This window comes from Rosa chinensis, chromosome 6 (assembly GCF_002994745.2).
Source record: "Rosa chinensis cultivar Old Blush chromosome 6, RchiOBHm-V2, whole genome shotgun sequence".
Lineage (NCBI taxonomy): Eukaryota > Viridiplantae > Streptophyta > Magnoliopsida > Rosales > Rosaceae > Rosa > Rosa chinensis.
In genome coordinates, this window is record NC_037093.1 from 34,556,297 (window position 1) to 34,570,883 (window position 14,587).

Consider the following 14,587-nt stretch of genomic DNA (forward strand, 5'->3'; position numbering starts at 1 on the left):
TTTATTTTTGTCGAAACTGCCAAATTTGCAATAGTCAAAAGTCTCTCTCTTCTGTAACGAACTTTCAGAAGAGTGTGAGTACGTTGACTGATAGCTTCAATTCCCAATCAATTCCAGCAATAATGTACCAGCCACAAGGTTGGACCAATGACGGAAGAAGAATACAAAAAACAGTGGGGACATTCTTTCGAAGTTCTTTTCGAATTTCGGCAGACGTGGAGGTTGAGGATTTTGTTCTTGCTCTTTGCAATTTTTTAAATTATTATTTTTTATCAAATGGGTTAATTAATATGAAAGAAATCGTTACACGTAGCATAAACAGGAGTCACTACCATCTATCTGTTCACGCCTTTTGACTCATAGCTTCAATTTCCATGTGTAGAGCCGATCTGACATAGGAATAGACCCGTGGAATTGCAGCTAAACACGCACCGAGATCATTGCTCCACCAGTCCTGAATAATGAATTATTGCACGTAATGGATTCGAATAAATATCGTCATTACTTCATGAGCGGCATTTTTTTAACCAATTGATATCATGACCACAAAAATTTGGCGCACGTTATTATCAAACTCTGAAAGACTTGCGAGAGCCGAGCACACGCCTCACGTTCCCTGTGTCTTGGTAGTGGAGGGTTGGCTGTTCCTTTTAGGAAGTGACTGGAAGAGGTAATGACTTAATGTTCCGGGGACTAGATAGTGAAATTGTCGGTTTAGTGGTTTTTTTTTTTTTTTTTTAGGAAATTGGTCTAAATAGTACTTGAACTATCTCGCTTCATAAATTTTAGTACATCAAGTTTCAAAAATGTCAGAACGGTACCTGAGATATGTACCCTGACCAAATATATGTACTTGGAGCCATTAGCTCCATAACGGAGCTTGCCAGCTAGCAAATTTAAGAGGGTAATTTTGTCTATTCATGTCTTAATCCATTTTTTTTTCATTCTGGAATCCAAATCTGATTTGGGCACCGAGAAATTTTCTCTGGGTACCCATCTCTGCCTTCAATTCTGGATGTGAATGTTGGAACTAGAGTCCCACATGGAAGAAATTTTGAAAGATCATACCCTTTATACATGTAAAGATTTAAATGGTCAACAAGTTAATATGTGGGCTTCAGTGGGCTTTCCTATTGGGCTTCCCATAGGAATGTGTGTGTGTGTGTGTGTATGTGTCAAAGATGGGCCTTGGGTCTTGGGGCTCTTGGGCTCGATTTGACTAAATCTGATTTTATTTTTTGCTTTCATGTTTAATTTTCGGAGAAAATCTAACAGTTGTAACGGATGGAATCAAACAACGTCAACCAACTGCTGACGCAACTCCTCATCTTGGCTTCTATGTAAGGACGACCTTCGGTCGTCATTGATCAATGAATCAATCAATCTTCTTCTTCCTCCTCCAAAAAAAAGTTATTCTGAGAAACATAAAGTAAAATTCGTCAGGGTCAAGTTCTTGTGCAAGAACTTGTACCAGATAGTTATATCCTCTAGATAGACGTCTGAAACTACAGCACAAGTGGGGACGAATTTCTGTCTTAGGTCACTGTAGTGCAGGCCTCTATCTGATCAAGTTAGTGAATTCAATTTCGAATTAAAGTTATTTGATTTCAATTGATTACTTATTATCTATATTGAGTTTGTGTTTTATATTTAGATTATATATATATATATATATATATATATTGTTACTGTTCGTATGTACTGATTGGTTCTAACAGTGAAGATGAGTCTTAGTGTTGAAGAACAACTATCCTCTTGGAGGCCAATGGAGGAAATAGGTGGCGCGGTCGATTTACTCCTTCAACTCCGGCTTCGTCGGGTTATTGGGGCTCCACCGGTAAATCGAGTACATCTTCAGCTTGGTGGTGTCATGCGCCATCGGGACGGCCGCATCGGCCCGTAGCTCAAAGCAGGATACCTCGCCTCTGTTGGCGCCAAGCAATATTTACACCTATCGAACCACCATAGCAAGATTTACACCATGGAAGCTCTAGATATAAGCGCGAAGCTCCTCGAGAAAAACCCCGAGTGCTACACCGCCTGGAATTACAGAAAGCTCGCCATCCAGCACAACCTCCCAGCCGTTCAGTCCGACTCCAATTTCGATTCCGACGCGATCAAGGCTATTCTCGACCTGGAACTGAAAGTGGTAAGGGAACTTATTGATGCGGTTTTGATTGTGAATTTAATTGAGATGAGATTAGGTTCAATTGAGAATTGGGGATTGGTTGCATAGGTGGTGGATGCGTTGAAGCAAAATTACAAGTCCTATGGAGTTTGGCACCATCGTAAATGGGTACTGAGCAAGGGGCATTGTTCTTTAGACCATGAACTGAAGCTTCTCAAAAAGTTCAAGAATTGTAGTCCAAGAATTTCAGATTTTGTGCTGAATTAATTGTCTGAGTTTAGTTGTCTTGATTTCCCTTTCCAGATTTGTAGCAGAGGCGGTGGCTAGGGCGGTGAGCGAGAGAGTGAGTGAGAGAGATGACAAAACATGATCATGATCAAAATCAACACAAACCCAGATTTTATAGAACCCAATTAGCAAAATCAAATCAAGTCTCCTAGCTCTACTAACTTCTAAACCTCCTGCAAATTTGTTCCATAAATTCACACAATCTGCTCAAACCCCTGCTTTTTTTATTGTCAATTTTCTGGGTTTGGAATTGAATGATGTGGAAACATTTGGTTGCTGTGATTTTCAGTTTATGAGCATGAAGAGAGGAAGAAGAAGGTAAGAAAGGAGGAAGATAAGAAAGAACATAGAGAAGGGAAAAAAATTAATTAAGACATGAATAGACGAAATTACCCCCCAAAATTTGCCAGCTAGCAAGCTCCATTACGGAGCTAACAGCTCCAGGTACATATATTTGGTCAGGGTACGTATCTCAGGCACCGTTCTGACATTTTTGAAACTTGATGTACTGAAATTTATAAAGCGAGATAGATTAGGTACCATTTGGACCAATTTCCTTTTCTTTTTGTTAAAGGGGTTTGGAATCCAGCCTAGCTGGGAGGTTCAGCCCCATGCCGGGTTCCATTTATTATATTAATAGTAAAATTTTGCATCCTGAGGGGGGGAGACATAGCACCTATACCCTGAGCTACAGATAAACAATGACAATAATCCTCATAGAGAACATCCTGTATAATAACAGGTGTCTCCTCTAACCAAACATCATCAACGGAACAACTACTAGCAAGATGTGCAAGCCTATTTGCAACACTATTTGCTTCACGGTAAATATGTCAGATTTGAATGGATTGGACAGTGTCAAAATATTCTTTACAATCATCCAGAACCCGACTTACCTCCGAGAAATTCTTCTCCTCACTCTTGAGAGCAGCAATCAGGATGGCAGAGTTGCTTTCAATGTCAGTGTCAGCCCAACCTTAGTGAATACTGTAATGTACCGAACCTAAATTTACCAGTTTACGAGTCTTTCGATCGGTAAACGACATTTACATCTACTTTTTGGTTCCGTTTCGACATTTTAGGGAGCCTTAAAAGTTGACTTTTTATTCGGGTCAAAATTTGAGAAAATGTTCTTCATGAAAGTTGTAGAGGACGTTAAACCGAGCGCGTGCATATGTGGTACGTAAAAATCGGAGTTCGTATGCGAAAGTTATAAGCGAAAAGGTAAAGTTACTGTTTATGATAATTTATTTATAAATAGCTGAGTTACTGTAGTAAGTTTCCATTTCCGGAAACTTACCGAGCTCTCTCTCTTCGATTCTCTCTTCTTCTCTGACCTCTTCACCATTTTCCGGCCATAACTCCTTCATTCGGCGACGGATTTTGACGTTTAAGATGTCGTTGGAAAGCTCTCTTCCTTCTCTTCATTTCTGGGTCCGTTTAGTAGCTTAATTTGAACTGTGAAAGGCAGCAACGAGAAGAAGAGGACGGTCACTATAGCAGATTGAGGTCAACTCCGGTTTCTCCCGATTTCGACCACCACGGACGACAAACCTTAGTCCGTGGGAGTGCCTTGGGACGTAGATGATGATCCCCAAGTATTTTACAGCGATTTGACGCGAGAAGGAAGAATCGAAGATTTGAAATTCTGGGTTACTATTCACAATTCGGGTTCAAACTTATCCTTAATTGTTGAGGTACTTCTAGTCATTTTCTGGATTTGTTGTAGTTGAGAAAGATGCTTATAATGTTGAGTTGATGATGTTGGTAAAATTTGGTAGCCAGATATGGTGGTTGACCGGCGGCGCGTGGTGCCCAGGTGCAACCGCTTGTGGCTAGGGCTGGGTTCGGGGCTGGTCCTGTTATTTTCTTCTCATTTTCTTTCTCCCATGGCCTTTATGGTTTGGCACATCTAGAAACACTCCCCGAATCCATTACTAGTTGCTCGTAAGGCTCATTGTACTCTTAATTAATTTCTTAATTTTCCTTCCAGTTCTTCTAATGTGATGCACCATAATTCTTCAAGGCCTTCTAATTGGTTAAATCCACTGAATTTTGGAAGTTTAAAGGTGAGTACTTATGCCGCTTGGGATAGTATCTCTCTTTGTGGCGGTATTGCAGCTTGTTTCGTTATTCAAATCGACATCTCTTCGCTAGTTCTACTAAACCACTGTGGGCAATTTCGGCTATTGTTGGGTAAGGTTTAGCTATTTTGGAAGATCTCTCTCTTGCTTTCTTTACCTCTTCAATCTATTGTTGTGGAATCAGACTCGCTGCAGCTTATCAATGCTCTCAATAATAATTCTGTGGTAGTAGATTGGTCTGTTGCTCTTGTTGTCCAAGCTATTGTTGCTTTATCCAGGTCTTTTGTCTCAGTTAACTAGACTTGGTCCAACAGGATTACAAATTCAGTGACATATTTTTTTGCTAACCTGCTCATAGGAAATCGTGTCATCTGGATCAGGTTCTCAATCCTCCTTTTTCCTTATCTCAACTTTTGTTGTTTGACGCAGGTTCTGTTCCACCTTTTCTGTAAGGTCTAGATCATGGTCCTTGCTTTCCTGTAGCTTTCTTTGTTTGAATGGATTGCTTATTTGCCAAAGAAAAAAACAAAACAAAAAAACCCAAATTTTGGCCATGAATTTAATTGTAAGACCTTAAAAGTGTTGACAAGTCCATTCATATTAGTAAAATGATTAAATATGGAGTTCTCAATGTACCATAGGTGAACATTTAGGCTTTATTATTGAAATTAAGATAAAATAATTTAATTTTTTAATCACTAAAGACGTCCATGTCGTCGAAATTATTTTATGCTAATGCGCATATAAGGATATAAATACATTCTACTATTACTCTATTTTCTCTTCAATAAATTCACCATAGCTGTGGACACGAGAATTCAATGGAATAATACATGGGGGCATGTAAGTTGGTGGCTCACGAATGCTAGTCTCCGGAGTGCCCCCATTTTTTACTATAAAAGCAGTATTCATACCCCAAGTTAAGTGTCTCTCGAAATGACAATGCCAAAACCACACTCCTGCAGAGAAGGGAAAAAAAATCACTAATGCAATGTACTATACCATCCAGGCTATATAGGTGTTGATTTTAACGTTCAACCAAAATTAGATATAATAGTGAAGAACACCTAGAATTATTGTCATGCATGGCTTTGGGTGCATGATACAACCAACATGAGATTTTATTTTATTTTTTAATTTGTATCGAAACAACTAAATTCCCACTTTATGGATATACATTAATGTAAAGCAATATTAATCGGGAATACATACCAGGATTAGTTGCTTTGAATCTGATTGCTAACCATCCTCTTTTGGGAACTCCAAAGGTAGCTACTTCAGGAGGATCTACCAAATTATACCCCTTGGGATCAGTCTCATTGTCAAAATTTCCAAAACCATATCCAACCACATAAAAGCTATATCCATGCATATGCATTGGATGATTGACAGAACCGTCCATCACATTAGTCCCTTGGAACACAATTTCAACCGATTCATTATAGTTCAACACTTTCACCTTTGTCCCTTGTGCTGTGTAATCATAAAAGTCGGGGACAGAATCTGCTGTAAAATTATAAAACAAAGTCGGCTGGTCTGGGAAATTTGATTCATAAGCCCCGCTTATGTTCCTGCATCACAATATTAAAACTAGCGTATTCTTAGTTACTCTATTGAAAATGCTTAAATTAACAATTTTGAATACTGATATTAATTACAATAAGTTAGCACACATCTAAATGGAGTCAAGTACAGATGATTTTTTTTCTTACTCATTATTATTTGAATGAGTTGTTCTTCTTTCGCATCAGCTTATATAAATGTTTATAATCATTTCTAACACTTAAGTATGTTAAATATTCTTTGATGTGATAAAGAAATTTAAGAAGATTATCAAAATCGACTTTTGTCAACTTTCATAATTACTGTTATTTTAGGCTATATCTATATATTTAGAATTTGAGAAAAAATGGCCAAAAAAAAAAATAACATTAAAAAAAAGGCCATAAAAAAGGAAACTGAAAAATAAAATAAAAACCCACACAAAATTTGATTGTTTATCTATACTATTATTAAGAGAAGAGGCTTTGTTAACCAAAGTGGGTGTGAAAATACAATAAAATTCTTAGACCTTATATTAATTTTAAATAACTAGCAAAATTAAAATTCCTATAAAAAAGAAGTTAAATAATTTTTCAGAAAGTTAAGCACCCATGTCTGCAATAACCACCCACAATTCAGATAACATCCCACTTTCTTTTTTCTCAAATTACCTTTTCTTTTCTCAATATAATAATTATAAATTTTTTACACATGCAGAGTATGTGAGCAGAAAACTAGTTGAAAGAAACAAAGTAATTAATACTACTCAAGACGTTGCCTCACATACTTGTGGGGATCACTAGTTATTAGAAAATATCTATTATGTAGAGTAGTGTTCTTCTATACTGTTCAACGACTATGTAGTTAATTATGGAAGAATTTAAATCAAACAGTTAAGAAAAAACTAAAGAATTCATGGTCTTCCATGTTTTGGCTTTTAGTAATTATTCTCTGTTGTTTGATTTAAACCCAGCTTGCACTAGTTACACATTTCTTTGTTATGACCATATGATTACCACTAATGCATTCAATACTAGAACTATTATTGAAGGATATAGTAATTAAATCTCACTTTTTCTCTCGCAAATAAATGCATGAAAAGTAGAGAGAAGAGGAAGAACCTGTAGTAGGCTTGCAAGACATTTGTAGTTGGTTTTGTGTCGACCCAACTAACATTATTTAGGCTTGAAACGATATTCTCAGGTATTTCACAGCCTGTATGGTCACAAGGAAGTACATTCATCGACACTGTAATATACATTCTAGTAGTGATGTCGAGTGGAACATTTACAGGGTACTCTGGAGTAGCCAAGCTTCTAAGTTGGTATGTGAATTTGAGTGCTGCTGCTTTGTCCAAGTACATAGGAAGAGTAGATGGAAATGCAGGAGATGTCTCATATGTATAGTCGCCTCTGTATTCTAGGATTGCAGTAACATTTGCATGGTCAAAGTTAACGGTTGAAGGGTTCTCACTTGAGTATTGTCTAATAGCCATATAATATTGGCCAAGAGACTGGTTTGCTACTAGCAAGACATCCATCGTTTGTCCAGGACTTATGACTATGTAAGCAGTGTTTATGGGTTTAATGTAGGCTCCATCTAGTCCAACCACAGTGAGACTATGCTCTGCAACGGCAAAGTAGTGTTCTGCATTCATGTTTCCGTTCACTATACGAAGAAGATATGTCTTGCCGTAATCCACTATACGACGGTACGCTGTTCCTGAAATTATTCAGGATTTTAAATATTAGCAGATTTCAATTTTAGCAATATACAACATCATTTTGAAAAAATTAATGGAGCATTAAAATCAGTAAAAAAGAGAAAGCATACCATAGGAGCATGCACAAAAATCTCCTGGCTGCCCATTTAAAGTGTAAGCATCTGAATGGGGTAAGTCGGTACCATTTTGTATAGACTCATCAATAAGTTCTTTTATATCTCCTGTGTACCAAGATGCTTCATATATGCAAGTATCAACACAGATAATACAAGGGTTTATTAGTACTTAATTAACATCAATGAAGTAGAATTAGAACCCAAATGGTAAATAGAATCTAGGGTATTATTATCATCATCATCATCATCATCATCGAATCAAACAACTCATTTTCAATTTTCATTCCACACTAGAAATTAATCAAAATCTAATGAAATTTTATCTAATGTTGTTTAACATAATTGCCTATTTCTTGAAAATTTGATGAATGTACAAAGTATATATAGTTAGAATTCTTTGATAGTTTTTCAAAAACATATTTATAAATCCAACACTGTAAGTTGTACATTGAAGTTATTCTAATCTCTTGATCATATATCCCATTTTAGATATATACAATATTGTATGATGTTCATTAGTATTTGTAAGTTATCCTAGTAACACAACATTAAACTGAAGATCAAAAGAAAGAGTTAGTCTCAATATTAAATAAAACGACTCATGCAGATTAATTTTTTGTACCAATTACAAGAACTTCGTCTTCATCAGGTTGCGGAAATGGGAATGTGGTTCCAATAGCAGGCAAGATAACAAAAGCACCATGAACAGTAGCTCTAGTCCAATCACTATGTGCATGCCACCATACAGTTCCTTCTTCTATGGACAATAATACTTCATAGGTGAAGTTTGTTCCAGGTGGGATTGGACACTGTGTGATGTAAGATGGACCATCTGACCATGGATTTCGTGGTTGCTTTATCCCATGCCTGTATTGTTATAACATAGCAATTTTTTCATAAACATTGCCTCATCTAAAGAAGTCAAAAATAAGTAACTATCATAGTAGCATCCCAATTACTTCATCAAATTGAATTAAAGTTCAATTCATAAACAAAAAAGAATATATAATATCAACTTTTTCATAAACTAAAAGATAAAAATTAGTCAATATTGAAAATGGTTTGTGTAAATTTTGTCAAACATGAGATGAGATTAGCAGAATTTTCTGAAAAATTATTGGTCCAAATTCACAGAAAAAACATGTTGAAATTAGAGATCTATGCTCTGTTGTTTTTTGTTTTTGTTTTTTTATTTGGGTTAAATACTGTTTAGTCTCTGTACTTTGCCTCTCTCATCGTTTCAGTCTCTGAAATTCTAATTTAATCTAAAAACTCACTGATCTCACAATTTCCCTCTAATAGGTCCCTTACGCTTCAAATTAGGAGTTGGCTTTGAGTGAAATGTTCAATATACCCCTCTGTTATTTCTTTTTCCTTTTTTTCCTTTTTAATTCTTTTTTTTCTTTTTCCTTTTTAATTTCTTTTTTCCTTTTTTTCTTTCTCCTTTTTAATTTCTTTTTTCTTTTTCCTTTTTCTTTTTTCTTTTTTTCTTTTTTTCTTTTTTTCTTTTTTCTTTTTTTCTTTTTTTCTTTTTTTCTTTTTTTCTTTTTTTCTTTTTAATTTCTTTTTTTCTTTTTTTCCTTTTTTCTTTTTTCTTTTTCCTTTTTCCTTTTTAATAACCATCATATCCTGCTGCATCAGTAGCGCCACGTCGGCGAACCAATCCAGATCGACCCGAAACCCCAATTATTGTTCTCCACGCCAGCGGCCATTTTTCTTTTCCATCACTATTCTTCTTCTTCAGTTCTGGTTTTGGTCAACTTGGCCATCAAAAACCACCATTTCAACCAGACCTAAAATCCAAATCACCGTTTTGAGCAAGACCCAAATCAGAGTATGAAATAATGGTAGTTTTCAGTGAAAATTTTCCAAATACAGGCCTGATGTGGAGAGAGAAAGTGGGAGAGAGAGTAGGCTGTGAAAACAAGAGGGGAGTGGTTGAGCAGCGAATTTCCGAGCTGATTGGGATCTGCTTATGTTTGAGAGATGGCGTCTGTGACGATGGAGACGAGGGCAGATCCGCTAAGGGACAACAGAGGGAGATGGCTTCAGAGAAGGTGAAGAAGTGATCGATCAGCTCCTAGCCTCTTGCTTTTGCTCGATGTCCATCTATACACCGCTAAGCTTGGTCTTTGCTGGGTTTGGTTTCAATTTGGGGAGAGAAACAGATGGGGTTGTGGAGTTTGATTGGAATGGGATTGGTGGGTTGAGGAAGGAGAAAGTAGGCAGAACGAAAAGAAATTAAAAAGGAACAAGAAAAAAAGAAGAAAAAGCAAAAAAGAAATTAAAAAGAAAAAAGAAATAACAGAGGGGTATATTGGACATTTCACCCAAGGCCAACTCCTAATTTGAAGCGGAAGGGATCTATTGGAGGGAAATTGTGAGGTCAGAGAGTTTTTAGATTAAATTAGAATGTCAGGGACTGAGACGATAAAAGAGGCAAAATACAGGGACTAAACAGTATTTAACCCTTTTTATTTCTTAGTTTTTTCAAAAAGGGTTCTCAAATAGTGTTGTGCTAGGATTTCTTCGTGCTAATCACTGCACCTAAGTCTTTGCCTGACTTAACCTATCCTTGTTGCTCTTTCACTTTGGATTGTTTATTCTTCATTTGTTTTGAATCTAGGTTTCATTCCGGTGTCTTGTTCTTGATTTTTCCGTCATGGTTAAGAGTTGATTCATGCATGAATAAGTTTTTGTTCATTTACTAGCCAAGGATGAGTTGATTGATCTATCAGCATCAATTAGCTTGGATTGCTTTGCAGATGGGGAGCCACTTTTCCTCTTTATAGCGATTCTTCTCTAGATTTGCTTCATTCTTGCAGCATGGTGTTTAGTTTGGTCACAACCCATGAGGTTTTTTCATGATTATGTTCGATCTTAGTAACTCGCTGGGGGTGTGGTTGGCGTTGCTTGTTGACTGATGGTGGTCAAGGGTGGTGGAGTTTTGGGTTTTGAGGATACAAGCTGTGGTTCACTTGCTTATTTATTCAAATAAGAGGTAGCTCTGGTTGATTTTCCGGCAATGTTTGGTCATCATATAGATTTTACTTTTGATGGACGAAAGTCGGGTGCATGGATCAATTAGTTTTTCTCTAGTTCATTCGGGCTAGAATAGTCCCTTGGGCCTTAGTTTGCGGGGAAAGTATTATTTTGAAGGTGATTTTGCGGGGCAAAACTGACATCATGAGGCACCATCTGCACCAATCGCCATCGCCGCCAAATAGGGGAGAAGAAAGAGAGGCTCTGCCACCCTTTCAAATCCAATTTACCAAGCCACTACATAGCCAGGAATCCTCTCTGTTGAGAGGCAAGGAGTTTGCAGCGCCATCGCCGCCAATCAAGGCCGGTTGCTGCCTCAGGTTTGCTCTAGAGAGAAGAGAGAGCTTTTTTTTTTTTTTTTTTTTTTTTCCATTTCCAATTACAACGAATTTTGATATGTAATTATTTTCAGTGCATCCATCAATGCTTAATTCTAGCATAATAGTTGGTGCGGTTGGCGATAGTCGGGTGGTGACCCAGGGACTAGCGCCTAGGGGCCTAGGCGAAGACTAGGCGGTTTTTTTTTTTAATTTTAAATTATTTTTATGACATATAATAATATAAATAACAATATTTAAAGTCTAAAAATTAATTATAAATATAAAAATAGTCAAAATATAGAATAAATTAGGGTTTACGACCGCCTAGCCCGCCTAGTCCCCGCCTAGTAGCCCAGCGCCTAAAGGAAACGCCTAGGCCAAAATCGGAGCGGTTCCTTGCTGCCTAGGCCGTTTTTTAGAACATTGCGTGTAATTTTTTAGAACATTGCGTGTAATTTAGCTTTTATTATCTATACTATATTTAACAGAACTCATTTTGTTAGTCATAGTGGATGTGAAAATACTCAAATATCCTCGTAGTATAGATTATACTAAATAAAATATTTTTTTTGAAGAAAAATAACAACTCTATTAATAATAATAGGATTACAGCTAACAAATGTAGAAACTATATTAAAATTAAAATTACGAAAACAATACGAGATACAATAAGGCATCGAAAAATAAACCTAGCAACAATAGAAGTCGCATCTAATAAAGCACCGGATGTATGTTGGATTATGTACAAAGTTACCAATGGTATGACCGACATGCATCTTCCAAGTAATGACTAAATGCCAAATAGATGACAATCTTCCATCACTATATGTAACAAGTGATATGACTAACCAAACATACTCGACGTAAAAACCTACACCGAGTAGAAGACAATCTTCTACCAAAGTAACTAGCGAACTGAAGCTCAAGATACCAAATCATAAACCAAACAAAATTCCAAAGGAAGCCTAAATTAATGTGTAATAAATGAGAGATATAAATGTTTCTGGTTTGTTGGGATATATAGATAGAAGGGTATACAAACTTGTTGGGTATAAATGTATCATTGAATGTTTAAAATTATTTGATGTAAACCAATAATTAATCTAGTGCGTTTATTATTAAGATATATTTGCTTGGCCTAAATATAGTTTAGTGGGTTGTCGATCCTTTCAAAATGTCTTTTTCAAAGCGAGTACTACTGAAATCTTGCCAAATATAAAATGAAATAAAAAAAAACGAGTACTCCTGAAAAATACTTTGGAAAATTAAGTCACCAGCTAAAATGTTGAACCAATTGTGGAGAATGCTAAATCTGGTTTATATTTCCAGGTCAGGAATAATAAAAAGGAGAGGGACACCTCTTCATGCCATTTGGAATGGAAACAGAAAAAAGAAAAAAGAAAAAGGGAGGGGGGGACCACTTATGCCTGGGATGAATTAGATGAGTACGCTGTACGTGGGAGCTCTATCACAAAGAGTACCTTTTGCAGCTTTCTTTTGCTGCTGAAGGTGCTTTCTCAGGTTTATTATTATTATTTTTTTTCCTCCAATCAAATTTAGATATAAATGAAAAATAAAAGAGGATACAGCTCATAATGAGATTTTATATTCGTGAGAGGAAGCAACGTGATGTTGACCATCTAGGTTTCAAATCTCACAAAACAATATTAAGATGAGGTGGTTTTTCGTACGTCAACCGTACTACGTGGTGGTGTGGTTGTCGTACTACGTGACGGTCCGGCTGACCAATTAGAGTCTTAGTAGGGGATTACTTTGAGTATTTCAATTTAAAAGGAACGGACAGTTTCATAATAAGTGAAAAAATTTCTAGTTTTTGATTGATTAGCTACACCGCCATGTGGTACGGCGGACTGTATGCAATTTTCTCTATTAAGATTCTTCAATCATATATATATAAAGATACTAGAACTGACTTTTGCAACAAGGAGATCGAGAGAGAGAGAGAGAGAGAGAGAGTAGTTACCAGTGAATGGTGAGTGCATAATCTCCTTGGTTATGCACGTTGACATAAACTGTATCACCTTTGTGAACTCGTATCTCCGGTCCTGGGAAACTATCATTCACAACTAAAATGCTCTTTGTCTCACACAGCCTCGTGTAATTTTTCTCCCTTACCTAGCAGTTATATATTACGTACGTACAACACAAATTAGTTTTGAGAGAGAGAGAGAGAGTGACGAACTGGGAAAAGGGACTTACAACAAAATCATAGTAATGGACTTCGGCTTGAACCAGCAGGGAGAGGAACTGCACTATAAGAAACAGAAACACCAGAAGCTCAGTAGTTGACAATGGGCATGTCTTTTGGTGCTTCATTTTTTAAGTTCTGGGATTACTCCGAAGAAGATGGAGCGCTAGCCAGACTCTAGAACACGCTTTCTATTTAATTATGAGCAGTCAATCATTCATGGACTTTATAAAGCCATCATCATCCATCCCCCATCCTTGATTCTTTTGTAACCAACTTTCAGAAGAGTGTGTGTTGACTGAAAGCTTCAATTCCCAATCAATCCCAGCAATTGTGAACCGGCCACGAGGTTGGACCAATCACGGAAGAAGAATACAAAAAACAGTGGGGACATTCTTTCGAACTGCATTTCCGAAATTTGAAGACGTTGAGGTTGAAGATTTTGTTCTTGCTTTTTGCAATTTTTTAAATTATTTTTTTATCAAATGGGTTAATTAATATATATGGAAGAAATCGTTACACGTACCATTAATGATATAAACAGGAGTCACTACCATCCATCTGTTCTTCCCTTTTGACTCATAGCTTCAATTTCCATCTGAAGAGCCGATCTGACATGGGAAAAGGCCCGTGCAATTGCAGCTAAACACACACCGAGATCATTGCTCCCCCGCTGTCCTGAATAATGAATTATGGCACGTGATGGATTCGAATAAATATCGTCATTACTTCATGAGCGGCATTTTTTTTACCCAATATCATGGCCACAACAATTTGGAGTTATTATCAAACTCTGAAGGACCTCCGAGAGCGAGTACACGCCTCACGTTCCCTGTCTTGGTTGTTCACAGGGTTGGCTGTCTCTTTTTGTGAGTAAGAGAGGTAATGATTTAATGTTCCAGGGACCAGATAGTGAACTTGTCGGTTTAGTGGTTTACAATCAATGACTGGAAAAAGGGTTGTTTATTAAGAATCTTTCATAATAATGAGAGATTCGTATGTAGAACAAACATATTACGTGATTGGCCGGTAGGGCTGCTCAATCAGTGAACATGAAAAGAGAGAGTATTTCATTTTAATAAATAAAGATAAATTCAGAACACACTTAAAATTTTCTAAATTTTAATTTAACTGC

The 14,587-nt window shown here is 36.7% G+C and overlaps 1 protein-coding gene across 1 annotated transcript; it reads right to left on the reverse strand.

Annotated features, from left to right (window-relative positions):
- Positions 1-5,080: 5,080 nt before the first annotated feature.
- Positions 5,081-13,674, reverse strand: LOC112169984 (laccase-15). Its single transcript, XM_024307117.2, has 7 exons — positions 13,464-13,674; positions 13,228-13,379; positions 8,504-8,748; positions 7,876-8,001; positions 7,164-7,764; positions 5,713-6,071; positions 5,081-5,459 (listed from the first exon to the last, which is right to left on the reverse strand). The coding sequence occupies exons 1-7, from the start codon at positions 13,578-13,580 to the stop codon at positions 5,269-5,271; spliced, it is 1,791 nt and encodes a 596-aa protein (XP_024162885.1). The 5' UTR covers positions 13,581-13,674; the 3' UTR covers positions 5,081-5,268.
- Between the last annotated feature and the right edge of the window lie 913 nt (positions 13,675-14,587).